This window comes from Papio anubis, chromosome 9, assembly GCF_008728515.1.
Source record: "Papio anubis isolate 15944 chromosome 9, Panubis1.0, whole genome shotgun sequence".
In the NCBI taxonomy this organism is placed as follows: Eukaryota; Metazoa; Chordata; class Mammalia; order Primates; family Cercopithecidae; genus Papio; species Papio anubis.
Window position 1 is genome coordinate 74,503,879 of NC_044984.1, and position 13,040 is coordinate 74,516,918.

Sequence of the window (13,040 nt, forward strand, 5' to 3'; positions counted from 1 at the left end):
CTGTCTCAACCACCTTGTGCACATGTTCTCAGGGTCTCCTGTGGGCTGTGTCATGGCCATGGTCACTCATATTTGGCTCAGAATAAATATTCATTCATTCATTCATTTATTTTTACAGAGACACTCTCTGTTGCCTAGGCTGGAGTGCAGTGGTGCGATCTTGGCTAACTGTAACTTCTGCCTCCCAAGTTCAAGAGATTCTCTTGTCTCAACCTCCTGAGTAACTGGGACTGCAGGCGCCTGCCACCATGCCCGACTAATTTTTGCATTTAAGTAGAGACAGGGTTTTTACCATGTTGGCCAGGCTGGTCTTGAACTCCCGACTTCAAGTGATGTACCTGCCTCGGCCTCCCAAAGTGCTGAGATTACAGGCATGAGCCACTGTGCCTGGCCAGAATAAATCTTTTACAATACTTTACAGAGTTTGGCTATTTTTGTCAACACCACTGAAGTCTGTCTATGAATCCCTGACCATGCTATTCAGTCTGCAGACTTCTGCTGCTGAGGTGATTCTTTCTTAATTCAGAGGCCCTCTTACAGCTCTGAGGCAGAGGCAGGAAAGCTGACTCCACAAAAGGCACTCTAATGGCCGAAAGAAAGTATGGGTAAGCAAAGAGATGAGTTGAGTTCAGCTCTCCAAGGCAGCCCACAGAGGCATGTGGTGGCATCTTTCTCCTTCCCACAGTCCCTCTGGATGTGAGCGATGGGGCTGAACTCCTTCCTCCTCTTTCCTCACTGGGTACTCTATCATATGAAACTCTAAGATCCAGACCCTCAATCTTTCCTCTTACTACGTACAAGGGGGACATATAAGTAGTATAAAAATTTCTTTCTCTGGCTTTCAAACTTATTATTTTTTTTTAACAGGTAAAATAATCCATTTTGTATGTTTGAAGCTGAATATTATATTGTCCTTTCTTTCTCTTTGTTTTCTGGCTAAAATCATCTAAATCCCCAAGGCAAATTTGTGGGAGCAGGCCACATGAAATTGCAAGAGAAGGACACATTGATATACTTAAAATATTCTCCCTGTTACATATGCTTAACTTCTCTCACCGCTGGAGTAGAAGCTTTTTCAGAGAAGGCTCTTCTGCTGTTCAACAACTGTTCTCTTTTAAGTATCCTCTTTTATCTGTGTCTTCAATATCTCCCTATTTGTGGTAAGCTTCCTATCAGTTTAAAAATAACTACCTGGTTGGGTGTGGTGGCTCACGCCTTCAATCGCAGCATTTGGGAGGCCGAGGCAGGCGGATCACGAGGTCAGGAGATTGAGACCATTGTGGCCAACATGGTGAAACCTCATCTCTAATAACAATTAGCTGGGCGTGGCGGTGCATGCCTGTAATCCCAGCTACTCGGGAGGCTGAGGCAGGAGAATCACTTGAATCCAGGAGTTGGAGGTTGCAGTGAGCCGAGATCATGCCACTGCACTCCAGCTTGGTTACAGAGCAAGGCTCCACCTCCAAATAATAACAACAACAACAACAACACCCACCTGCATCCCTCTAAATAAATAAACAAAGCAACTCTCCATGGACTTCACATCTGTCCAAACCTGAATCTTCTCTGATGTTTCCTATCTCAGTAAATGACATCACCATCAACTTACTTAATTGTGGCAGAAAACATTATCCTTTACATCTTCTTTCACCTCATGCCCCGTGCCTGATTAACTAGCAAATTCTTTTACTGAGTTTCTGAAATCTGGTTTGAATTAGTTTCTTTTCTCAATTCCATACCTTCCATCCTAGACCAAATAGCTGTCATCTCTTGTGGACTACAGTGGTTTCCTGTGGCTGTTTTCCTCCATTTAGCTTTGTTCTCCTTGAATACAGAGTGATCTTGAAATTAAAATATACATAGCCTGTAATATGTGTGTGCATGTTTATGTGCAATATATTGGTATATGTGTACATATGTGCATGCACACAATACTGTTTATATTACTCCTTTGCTTCAAACTTTCTTTTAGCTTCTGTTATTGGGATAAGGTTCAAAATCTTACAATGGTCCAGAGCACTTGAATGACCTCACTTTGCTATACCCACAGCCCAGCCTTGTACTATTCTCTCCCTAGCTTACTTTGCTCTGGTCACACTAGGTCTTTTATTTTCTCAAACTTACCAGGCTTTTTCCTTCTTAAAACATTGACATAAGCTATTTTCTCTGCCTGGTGTGATCTTGGTTCTTTGGCTAACTCCAGTTCTCAGTTTAAAACCCTTTCCTAGAAGACCTTCTAGATCCTTCCCTTTCCTGAGAGGCCCTTTCAAGGCATCTTGTATTTTTCTTTAATAACAACACACAACTGCAGTTGAATGATTATTTTTATAATGATTTTAATGTTGTTTTCCTCACTGAATTGTAATCTTTGAAGAGAGAAGCCATCTTACTCGTTTATCTATTTCTTCTGCTTATCAATGTAATAATAGTGCCCATTGAATTAGTTTAATAGATGATTTGTGTAAGTTTTATTTGTATAAAATTCACACCATCTAACTTACGGTTTTACTCATAATAAATATCCCAGAAATTATATTAATAATTATTAATAATTTTCATGATCTCTTGCCTTTTTCTCTCTGCCTGCTTCTAGGAGTCTCTGTTCTCTGTTGTCTATATGAAAAGAGGTCTTTGTGAGATATTTGTGTGAGGCTGCATGCAATGTCGCTCAAACCAGGAGGCAAGCCAGATGTTGGATTCTGAATTGCAGCACATTACTATCAGATAGCTTTAAACAAAATGACCCTGGAAACTTAATAAATCTCAGTTGCTTACAGGACGAAGTCCATATAAATTAGTTGAAACATAGGGTTTTGTATCATCTGAACTTTTCCTCTCTTTCTAATCTCATTTCCCATTACACTTCACCCCATGCTCCAATCCTTCCCACTGAGCTCTACAAGTACATCAGGAAAAGGAGATGACCATTGGCATCATCATTATCATCATTGCCACTAACAATATTTACTAAGCATTGATCTAGGTCAAACACTGCGTGTGAGCCTGCGGGGAAATGCAAGATGCATAAGTCAAGATCCCAGCTCTTAATCACCTATAAACATAGTAGAAGTGACAGGTATACACATGAAAGATAAATAGGAATATAAGTTAATTAAATTGTAAGTGCCAAGGAGTAGTTAAGAGTGGGAGCACGATTTCCTGAGATGTGAAATAGTGCTCTGCATTAGGTTTATGTGTCCACAAATAAATGTGACTGTGGAGAAACAAGGAAAGGTAAGGAGGGGATATTTAATGTTCCACTTTTCTCTATGAAGACAATTCCTGTGATTTATCCATTGCTTTTGTGCTCCTCCTTCTCCCTCATCTTCAAAGCTATTGTAACTGCAACATGAATTCATAATACAAATGAACAGATATTTTTCAGTGATTGAGAACCCTCATCCAAGACTCCTTGAGCCCTTGGCTTGCGAACTTGGGAGATGTCATTTTACAAGCTCAAATATATTAGCCTGACCTGTAGAGGACAATGCTTAGATTCATCCACATGGAGCAGTTAGCCTCGTCTATTGGATTGAGGCCATGCACAAAAACACTGAGCAAGAAGAGGCTTTGATAACTGCTTTCCCCAGGGTCTTATAGCAGAGGCATACATTAATTCATTCAGTCAACAAATATTTTTGAAATACTGTGTTCAGTAATGAGCAAAAGAAGATATTATGATGTGTGTCATGCCTTCAAAAATTCATAGCAGGTAAGACGGACTCATACAGAAATAAATAGATATATATATACTGTGACGAGAAAAATGGTAGTGGCGTGAATGATCTACATCTCACAGAAGGCTGAATGGAGGAAGCCTACACCAAAAGGATAATGTTTAAATTTAATCTAGAAGAGAAGCAAGAAATAGCTTTGCTCTGGTGGAAAAATACTGTAGGTATTGGTGCCCATTTGCCTATAGAGATGCCACAACCCTGTGACACCTCCCATCTGTTTTCCCAGAGGTAGTAGCCCTTAGGCATAACCTATGGAGGCAAGTGGAACTGGATGTTTTCTTCTAGGCCTGGTGAATTATTTTTCTTGCCAAAGAAACCTCTTTGAGGTTGTTTCTGGTTGGAGTCTGTGTTGGTCCGTTTTGCATTGCTATAAAGGAATACCTGAGACTGGGTAATTTATAAAGAAAAGAGGCTTATTTCACTCTTGGTTTTCAGGCTGTACAACAAGTGTGGTGCCAGTATCTGCTTCTGGTGAGGGTCTCAGGAAGCTTCCAATCATGGTGGAAGGTGTAGGGGGAGCAGGACTGTCACATAGCGAGAGAGGGAGCAAAAGAGCGAGGTGGGGAGATCTGAGACATATTTTAGCAACCAGATCTCATGGTAACTCATTACCACAGGGAGGGCACCAAGTGATTCATGAAAGGTCTGTTCCCCACGACCCAAGCAATTCTGACTAGGCCCTACATCTAACATTGGAGGTCACATTTTAATGTAAGATTTGAAGGGGACAAACATCTAAACCCCATCAGAGTACTCTCCACATGCTTCCTCGTTCTCTTGGACTAGTGGCTACCCAGGACATATACTTATAATGGATTTCGTAAAAGAAAGACAACCATCCAAAACTCTCAATCACAAAGCAAACCTCTGCAGAAGTTATGCCTGCTATCATTACACTGGCCAGAGAAAGTCAGTTGGCCAATTCAAACATCAATGAGCAGGGAAAATATAATTTTTCTACCTCAATAGGAGGTATAATAAAGCTACTTAGAAGAGCAAAGGCATATCTCTAATTCTATGTCAGGGAGGCAATGAATGAAGAACTGGGAATAATAACCTAATCAATCCAAGAGCATTCCTGCCTGCTGCTCTCTGCATTCCACCATCTGATTCTTAAATGAATGCTTTTATCCTGAAGCCACTCAGTGTCAAAAAGAGCCTGATAGATCTCCAATCCTGTCAGAACTTCCCTGTGTCATTAAAGTTTCCCTGACTCCCACCAATGGAGCACATAATAGAAATCTAGCTCACAGGTTCTCTTGGTTCTGACTCCTGATAGCAGAAGAGTGAGCTGGACTCAGCAGAAGGCTTGGTGGCCTTGAGATCACTTCACAGCACTTCATTTCTGTTCCTGTTCCGGTTCTCACTTACAACCTTTATCCTCTTGTCTAATAGCTTTCCTTTATTTTTTTTTTATTTTTTATTTTTTATTTTTTATTTTTTTGAGATGAAGTCTCGCTCTGTTGCCCAGGCTGGAGCACAATGGTGTGATCTCAGATCACTGTAACCTCCACCTCCCAAGTTCAAGCAATTCTCGTGCCTCAGCCTCCCAAGTAGCTGGCTAATTTTTTTGTATTTTTAGTAGAGACTGGGTTTCACCATATTGGCCAGGCTGGTCTCAAACTCCTGACTGCAGGTGATCCACCTGCCTGGGCCTCCCAAAACGATGAGATTATAGGCATGAGCCACTGCACCCAGCCTGTCTAGTATCTTTCAAGGAGGTGTTTCTGGGAAAATGTACCTTTATCTTTTTGCATGTATACATTCCAATTCTCAATTTTTTTCTATATCTAAATGGATGATTTGGGGACCTTGGAGTAGTAGAACCCCATCTAATTCATAGTACCCCTCAGCAGAAGGCCATGTTATTAGTCAGGGTTCTCCAGAGAAACAGAACCAAGAGTTACTGGATAGATGTAGTCATGGAAACCACCGCTTGTATCTTTGCTTCCTTCTGAACATCTGCTCCATTCTCTTACTTCTTTCTGCAGAATAGCTCTTGTTTTGGTTATTTAATAGCATGCACATGACTAAAAAATAGTTGCCATCTCCACTTCTGCTGGACCACAAAGCTCCAGGGCCCACAAGCTTATGTCAACACATGGCCTTTTCCCTGTGATTTACATTTCAATACCTGAGAACAGGAATCAGATCAGTGTTAGGACTACCAATATGTTATATTGCTTAGCATCAAGTGACTATTGCTGGTGGCCAGAGTGTGAATGCATTCATTTTCTATTGCTGCTATAACAAATTACCACAAATTTAGTAGCTTAAAGCAATGGACATTTATCTTATAGATCTGGATATCAGAAGGCTGAAATAGGACACTGGGCTAACATCAAGAGGTTGGCAGGACTGTATTTGTCTGGAAGTTCTAGTGAAGAATCCATTTTTTGCCTTTTCTAGTTTCTAGAAGCTGTGTGCTTCATTTCTGATTGCTTTTTCCATCTTCAAAAATAATTTTTTTTCACTTATAAGGACCCTTGTGATTATATTTGGCCCTCACTTATAATCCAGGATAATCTCCCCATCTCGAGATCCTTAATCATGGGCTGCAAAGGCTGTTTTGTTATGTTAAGTAAAATTCACAGGTTCTGGGAATTAAGACACAGACATCTTTGTTGAGGGGGTGGAGAGGAGCACCATTATTCCATTATTCATAGTGAGGGTCATAAAGATGTGCTGCCAATGGAACAGAGGCTGTGAGTGGGAGGAGTTTCTTTGCATAAAGAGTGAGGCAAGAATACGAAAATTAAGTAACACGTCTACTTCTGTCTACTTCATTTTTCCATCCTCTGTTTCTTTCCCCTCCAGTGGAATCTGTCAGCACTCTCACATTTGTAATTTGCCTGGACTTCTTTTTCTTACTAGAATGAACTAGTATTTAATTTTCTCAAAGCTAGATTCTCTCTTCATCATAATGCAGATGCCTAATCCCCTTAGACTTGATGAGAAAATATGAGACGCCATGAAGGATGGTTTGGGAATCTGTGCTTCTAATAGGTTCACTAGGGAATTCTTGCACACACCAAAGTTTAAGAACCACCTCTGTATTCTCAGTAAAGCTGATAAGCTTATCTTGTTAGAAGAGAAGACTGAAGAAAACCTTCCAAAGGAACTAGTGTATTTTCACTGCAGCTTTTGGGAGATAATGATAACAATTTTGCATGTAACTCAGTAAGACTCTAATTCAGGCTGGGGGAAGAGGTGGTCATGTCAAGATAAAGGGGAAGCCTTTTTATGGGCTGATCAAGATTTTTTTGACTCTCAAATCTCAATGAAGGGCATAGTATGTTTTCATACTGATTTGTGCTGTGTCGAATATCATAGTAACGCCATATCTCCAAAGGCAGTTTACCATATCAATCTTGCCAATATAGGGGAAGCAGAAGATGACGGGCTAACGTTTGACACTCCAGTGGCTCTTGTCATAGACCAGATTGCCAGGGGTCTGATTTGGAAACTTGCTGTTGTATAAAGTAATCCAATCATGACATTTTGGGATTTGACAGGTTTTGTTTTATAATTTAAACAATTGGATCCAAGTATAGCATGCTTTCTTTACAAATTTACAGTTACTTAATTTGAAGAACTTTTGTTTGTAAGTAAGCTAAGTAAGTTGTAATTAAGTTGAAAAAGTAAGAAAGAAAATATATAAAGTAACCTAGAAAATAAAATCATGTAATTTTTGATGCTTGGTGGTTTAGTTTTAATAATATGGCAGATTACATGATATAAAAATCTTCTAAGTATAAAGTACTTGGAAGTACTGAATTTAATAAAATAGTCAACCATGTAAATGGTTGAGTGAGTTCACTAGGATGTAAGGAATATTACCAGAGACCAAAAACAAAACAGAAACTGGACTTGGTTTTCCTTCACTTTATGTTTGGGATTTGAATTTATACTCTGTGGTCTGTGGACCCTTAAGCTAAGAAATTAACGTGAAACTCCCTGGAGCACTTGACAGAAGTTGGTACAAAATCTTTTTTGGAGGGGAATATCCTCAACTTTGGTGGTAAAGGATTCCCATAGAAAATGCCCTGCCAGACATGGACCCCAAATTCAAAATTACAAAATCCATGAAATCATCTCTCCTAAGTGAGAGAAACAAACAACAAACAACAAGATTAGAACCACCCCTACTGCCACTAAAAAACTGAAATAACATTCTTTCTCAACAACTCTAAAATGAGTACATAAAAATTATTGAAGATATAAAGGAATTCAGAGCATGAGAAACCAACTTTATGGCATAAAATAGTGCCTTACATTAATATTTTCACTATGTGGTAGAAGTGCAATGTGTTATAGTAGTTCAGAGAATGAAGACAGCTGCAGAAACTGAACTTGATGCTAAAATGTTGACAAGATAAAATTTAGTTGGAGAAACATTACTTCTTTCAAGGTATCACTTAGATATTGCAAATCAATGGCATCACAGCAAGTTGAAAAACAAATATCACTATAAAACATAACACATTAATTTCTGGGGATGAGTGTTAAATTGAAATCATGACCAACACAGATACTGTTTATGAAATATAATCATATCCTTATTCAGAAAAGGTAAGATAGATGCCACTTCTAAAATTATATGAAACATCCCAGAAATTGCCAAGCAATGCACATCCAGAAAGCATAAATAGAATACTACAAACCATCTTGCAATAAGACAGTTACATTCAGAGGGGCAAACATCATCTTAAAGATATAGGATTCTATTTGCTGGCTCAATGATAACATAAATTCTGGATAAAATCTATGAACTTGAAATGTGTTAGGTTTAGTAACACAAGTAAAGAGTATTTGCATTTCACTAGCAGAATGCGATATTAGGGGAGTCAAAGGTTATCTACTTGAAATTTGTTGTCAGTTGATGAAAAATGAGTGTTGTATAAATCACCAAAGAAATTAACTTTCTTCAAAGATGATGAGCTTCATTACAAATAGGCCTGTTATTATCATTGACATACCTACTATTCAATAAAAATTTTCCCATTCTTGACAGTTGTTTTAATGTGTTGGGTTGAGGCCAATAGGCTGTCAGGTGTCAACCTTCTAAAGATCATATTCCATGTGGGAAAATGAGCAGTGCTTTTGTAGCAGAAAGGGAACTGTTTATTGCTTGCATTATGTAGTTGTCTCAGACTTCTTATGAACTTAATATTACTTCACAAGCTGGTGGCTGACTTACTTTTTGCCAAAGTTCCTTTGTCAGGGTGGAATGAAATATAAAAGCTGTCAATTATGTTTTGACAGTAATAATTACATGTAGCAACAGTCATAAATTGCATTTTTTGTGGCTCTGAGTCTAATCTTTTATCTAAACTCTCATCTATTGTAGCTATTTAAGGAAGTCTATTTTGCTTATTTTCATGCAGGCTACCATTTCATGTATCGAGTTCATAATGTAGTTAGTTGAAAAAGGACTTGGGATTTTTGTTACTGTTCTCTTTGCCATTGTTCATTCTCCTTTTCTAACATTTTTTCCTACTATGAGCCTGGATGGAAGAGGAGCAGAGAGAAGACATACACCAAAGCTCTATGTATAAAATAATAGCAACCCTGAAGCTTCCTCTTACAAAGTCTACTATTTTTTCTTTCTTTATTTTTTGAGACACGGTCTTGCTCTGTTGCCAGGCTGGAGTGTAGTGGTGTGACCTCAGTTCCCTGCAACCTCGACCTCCTGGGCTCAAATGATCCTTCCACCTCAGCCTCCATAGTAGCTGGGACTACAGGAGCATGCTACCATGCCTAGCTAATTGTTTTGTTTTGTTTTGTTTTTTGTAGAGGCAGAGTTTCATCATGTTGTCCAGGCTAATCTCAAACTTCTGAACTGAAGTGCAGCCTCCCAGAGTGCTGGGACTACAGGCGTGAGCCACTGTGCCCAGCCAAATTCTACCAGACAAAACAACTTAACAGTTTTTAAATACATATAGTTCAAAACAGAAAAATAGTCACAAAAACATCAAGTAATACAGGCTTGCACTTTTCAACTTTATTCAGTGAAAATGACTGTGATGCTTTCGAATAACAACTTTAAAGTACTATATAAAACTTGAGATGAAAAGTTCAGAGTTACTACATGTTAATTAAGTACATAAAAATACCAAAGTTTGTATCAGAAGCACATAATTTTCACGTGACTTAACATTGCTGCCTAATACCTTTTTTTACTAAGTTCTAATAGTGTTAGAAATAGCTATAATTATTATAAAAATGTTTATTTTATTGAACTATAAAATTTAACTTTGGTTTATGCTTGAGATTTTTCCATATGGCTGTTATTTTTGGATTTTTTTTTTTTCTTTCTTTCTTTGAGATGGAGTTTCATTCTTGTTGCCCAGGCTGGAGTGCAGTGGCGTGACCTCTGCTCACCATTAGCTCTGCCTCCTGGGTTCAAATGATTCTCCTGCCTCAGCCTCCCAAGTAGCTGGGATTGCAGGCATGCACCACCACTCCCGGTTATTTTGTTTTGTATTTTTAGTAGAGGCGGGGTTTCTCCATGTTGGTCAGTCTGGTCTCAAAACTCCTGACCTCAGGTGATCCACCTCCCTTGGTCTCCCAAAGTGCTGAGATTACAGGCCTGAGCCACCACACCCAGCCCTGAGTTTTGGAAATTTTTAAGTCAAGCAAAAAAGTCAAACAGTTAGTAGATTAGGAAAAATAATCCTGAAGTTGATTTATAGATTTTTCGTATTGTAGGTTAAGTTATATGGGAAACTGTGAAGACAAGAGAAACTATTGTAAAATAAGGAGCAGACTTAGTAATGCATATTGGTTATGTACATTTCAGCTCTTTTCAGAAAGAGTCAATAAACATTCTGCATAAACAAAATTAAATCCCTTAATTAAAAATATTTTTTTGGGGAAAAGTATTGTCTTCTAAACAGATTTCAACCTTAGCCTTTTAATTTACTTTGTAGTCACATATTCTCAAGAATCTAAGATATTTTATGCTTTTGCTTGTGGTTGAGTAAATATGTATTTTGGACTAATATTTAGAATGTAACTATACATAGGTTAATTATGTTAGACTTATATGATTGTCTAATTAGTTCAAGAGTAATAGACTAGTAACCTTTCAATAAATAATATTAAACACATACTGTACTTCAATTAATTAAACCTATTAATTAAAAATTCAAAATGAGTGTGAATGTGTGTGTACGTGTGTGTGTGCTGGAGGGGGGACAGGCACATAGCTACTTTATAATTTTAGGGAAATTTGTTTGTATTTTCATGCTTAAACTTTTTCCTTTATAGACAAACATCTGTTGGCTCATGGAATTAGCTATTATTTCAGCAATGGAAAGGCATTAAGGTCATCTAGAGCAAGAGTAAATGATTATTGGATTTGGAACACAAACAGGAAACTGTTTGCATAATGAACACTGGACCATGTAACATTAGTTAGGATATCAAGAATACTTAATAGAAAAGACTCAGAAGTCATTGCAGGAGAATTGTCTGGGCACAACAGGGTATTAACAACTGCTGTGCCTTTTTGTTTCATAAAGTACTTCTGTGTGGTTAGACATTCCTTACTACTGCACACCTGTCTGTTAAATGACTTTGATAATAGTGCAGTTAACCCATGGGATCTGCTGTAGAAATGTGCACCCACTATATAAGAATGGTTTTCACTAATGTGTGGAGCTCAGATCTATAAAGTTCATTATGATGTATTAGAGCTCTTTTCTCATGCCAATGTAAGCAGTCAGTCCCTGTTAAAGAAGAGTGCTCCTAGTGCTGAAATAATAAGTCTGTTGTTTAATTGGACATTTGTCACAGAGGATGGAAAAACAGGGTGTGAAGGGAAGGTTTTCAGGGCTGGATGAGTTACTTTATTTTCTTTTTAAAGCCAAGTATAGAATATTATGTTTTTTAAAAAATTGCTACTTTTGTTGCAGAACGTTTAACAGAAATATGTGTGGGCCCATGATCATGTCAACTTAAACTATACTGTAATGGGACTTGAAAATATATGCATGTAGTTTTAGTGTACTTTTAAATTCCTAAAGCAGACTTTTAATTCTTAAAGAACATGTAGACATTCTAGGAAAGATGGACAGGGTTTTATTTCACCCTTTTTCAAAGGACAGTAATTATTTTATGAATACAATTATAAAATGCAATTAGATCAACAATTAGGAATAATGGTTATCTCTTATGGCTTCCGGAGATTTCAAGAGGTGTTTCTTTTTATTTTAATGCTGCTGTCTTGAGAAGGTAATAAGGTTGATATAGGCTAAAAAGGCCTATGATGTGCAGGTGTGGGTGTAACTAATACGGGCTCAGGTAAGAAGCTGCCATGCATCACTAATGAGAGACTCAGCCAAAGGGTTGCCTGCAAGTTCTAAAGCTTCAGATGCTGTATGTAGTTGGAAAGCTTGGAATTCCTTTTTGAATTACTTTATTACATAGCTATATTTATTAGAATTTGAGTACAGTACAACTATACATACTTCTAAGATGCCATCATAATAAAGACCATCAATTTGGTTACATTTCAGGGAGAAAGGCTACACTGAAATGAACATTGTAAGAAAACTCAATTTAATGATACCTTGGAGTATATTCTTGCTTCATGTACTGCTGTTTTCATTACAAGGTAAGAACTCAGATTAAATGTTTATGTTAATTTATTGTATTTTTGTTTCTCTTACAATTTATACAAATAGTTTTCCCTTATAAAGCACTTTGAAGTCATTAGAATGAATTGTACTAAGTGATACTCAGATCACCTTTTAAAAAATTCTTAATAATGTAGATAATTTGGACCTTTTAGTTTTCATTTTTTGAGTCTTTGCAAAATGGCTAGTTAAAAAATCTTGCTTTTATTATGATATGCAATTGTATTAGAACCTTTTAGCTTTCATTTCTTGAATCTTTTTTTAAATGACTGGTTAAAAATCATGCTTTTATCATGATATGCAATTGTATTAGAAGAAGCTCTGATTCTAACTTTTTTCTTCTAAATTATGATTTAAAATAATTGTCTATTTGCAATTTAAACATTTGAAATTTTATAATAAACTAAGAGCAATTGAGTACTTAAACTTTCTTCATGCCATCAACCCAAAGAATAGTAAAAAAATGTTTTAAGAATGACTAACATCTGGGGCTAAAAATTGATTTTAATTATTTTTATAGTAATTTTATTAATAAATTTTCTTGCTATTTGATTTTTTTTTTGTTATGGAAAGCTTATAAACATACACAAAATTTAAATGAAATAACACACCTTCATGTACCTTCACCTGGGTTCCATAACTATCAGCATTTTGTGGAACT

General features: G+C 37.3%; 1 protein-coding gene across 1 annotated transcript in view; it reads left to right on the forward strand.

Annotated features, from left to right (window-relative positions):
• The first annotated feature begins 10,294 nt into the window (after positions 1 to 10,294).
• The window catches only part of OTOGL (otogelin like), a 166,409-nt gene continuing 163,663 nt past the window's right edge, over positions 10,295 to 13,040 (forward strand). Inside the window, exon 1 of the mRNA XM_021922642.2 lies at positions 10,295 to 12,357. Coding sequence (XP_021778334.2) covers positions 12,279 to 12,357 — 79 coding nt within the window. The 5' untranslated portion in view covers positions 10,295 to 12,278. The remainder of the gene's footprint in view (positions 12,358 to 13,040) is intronic.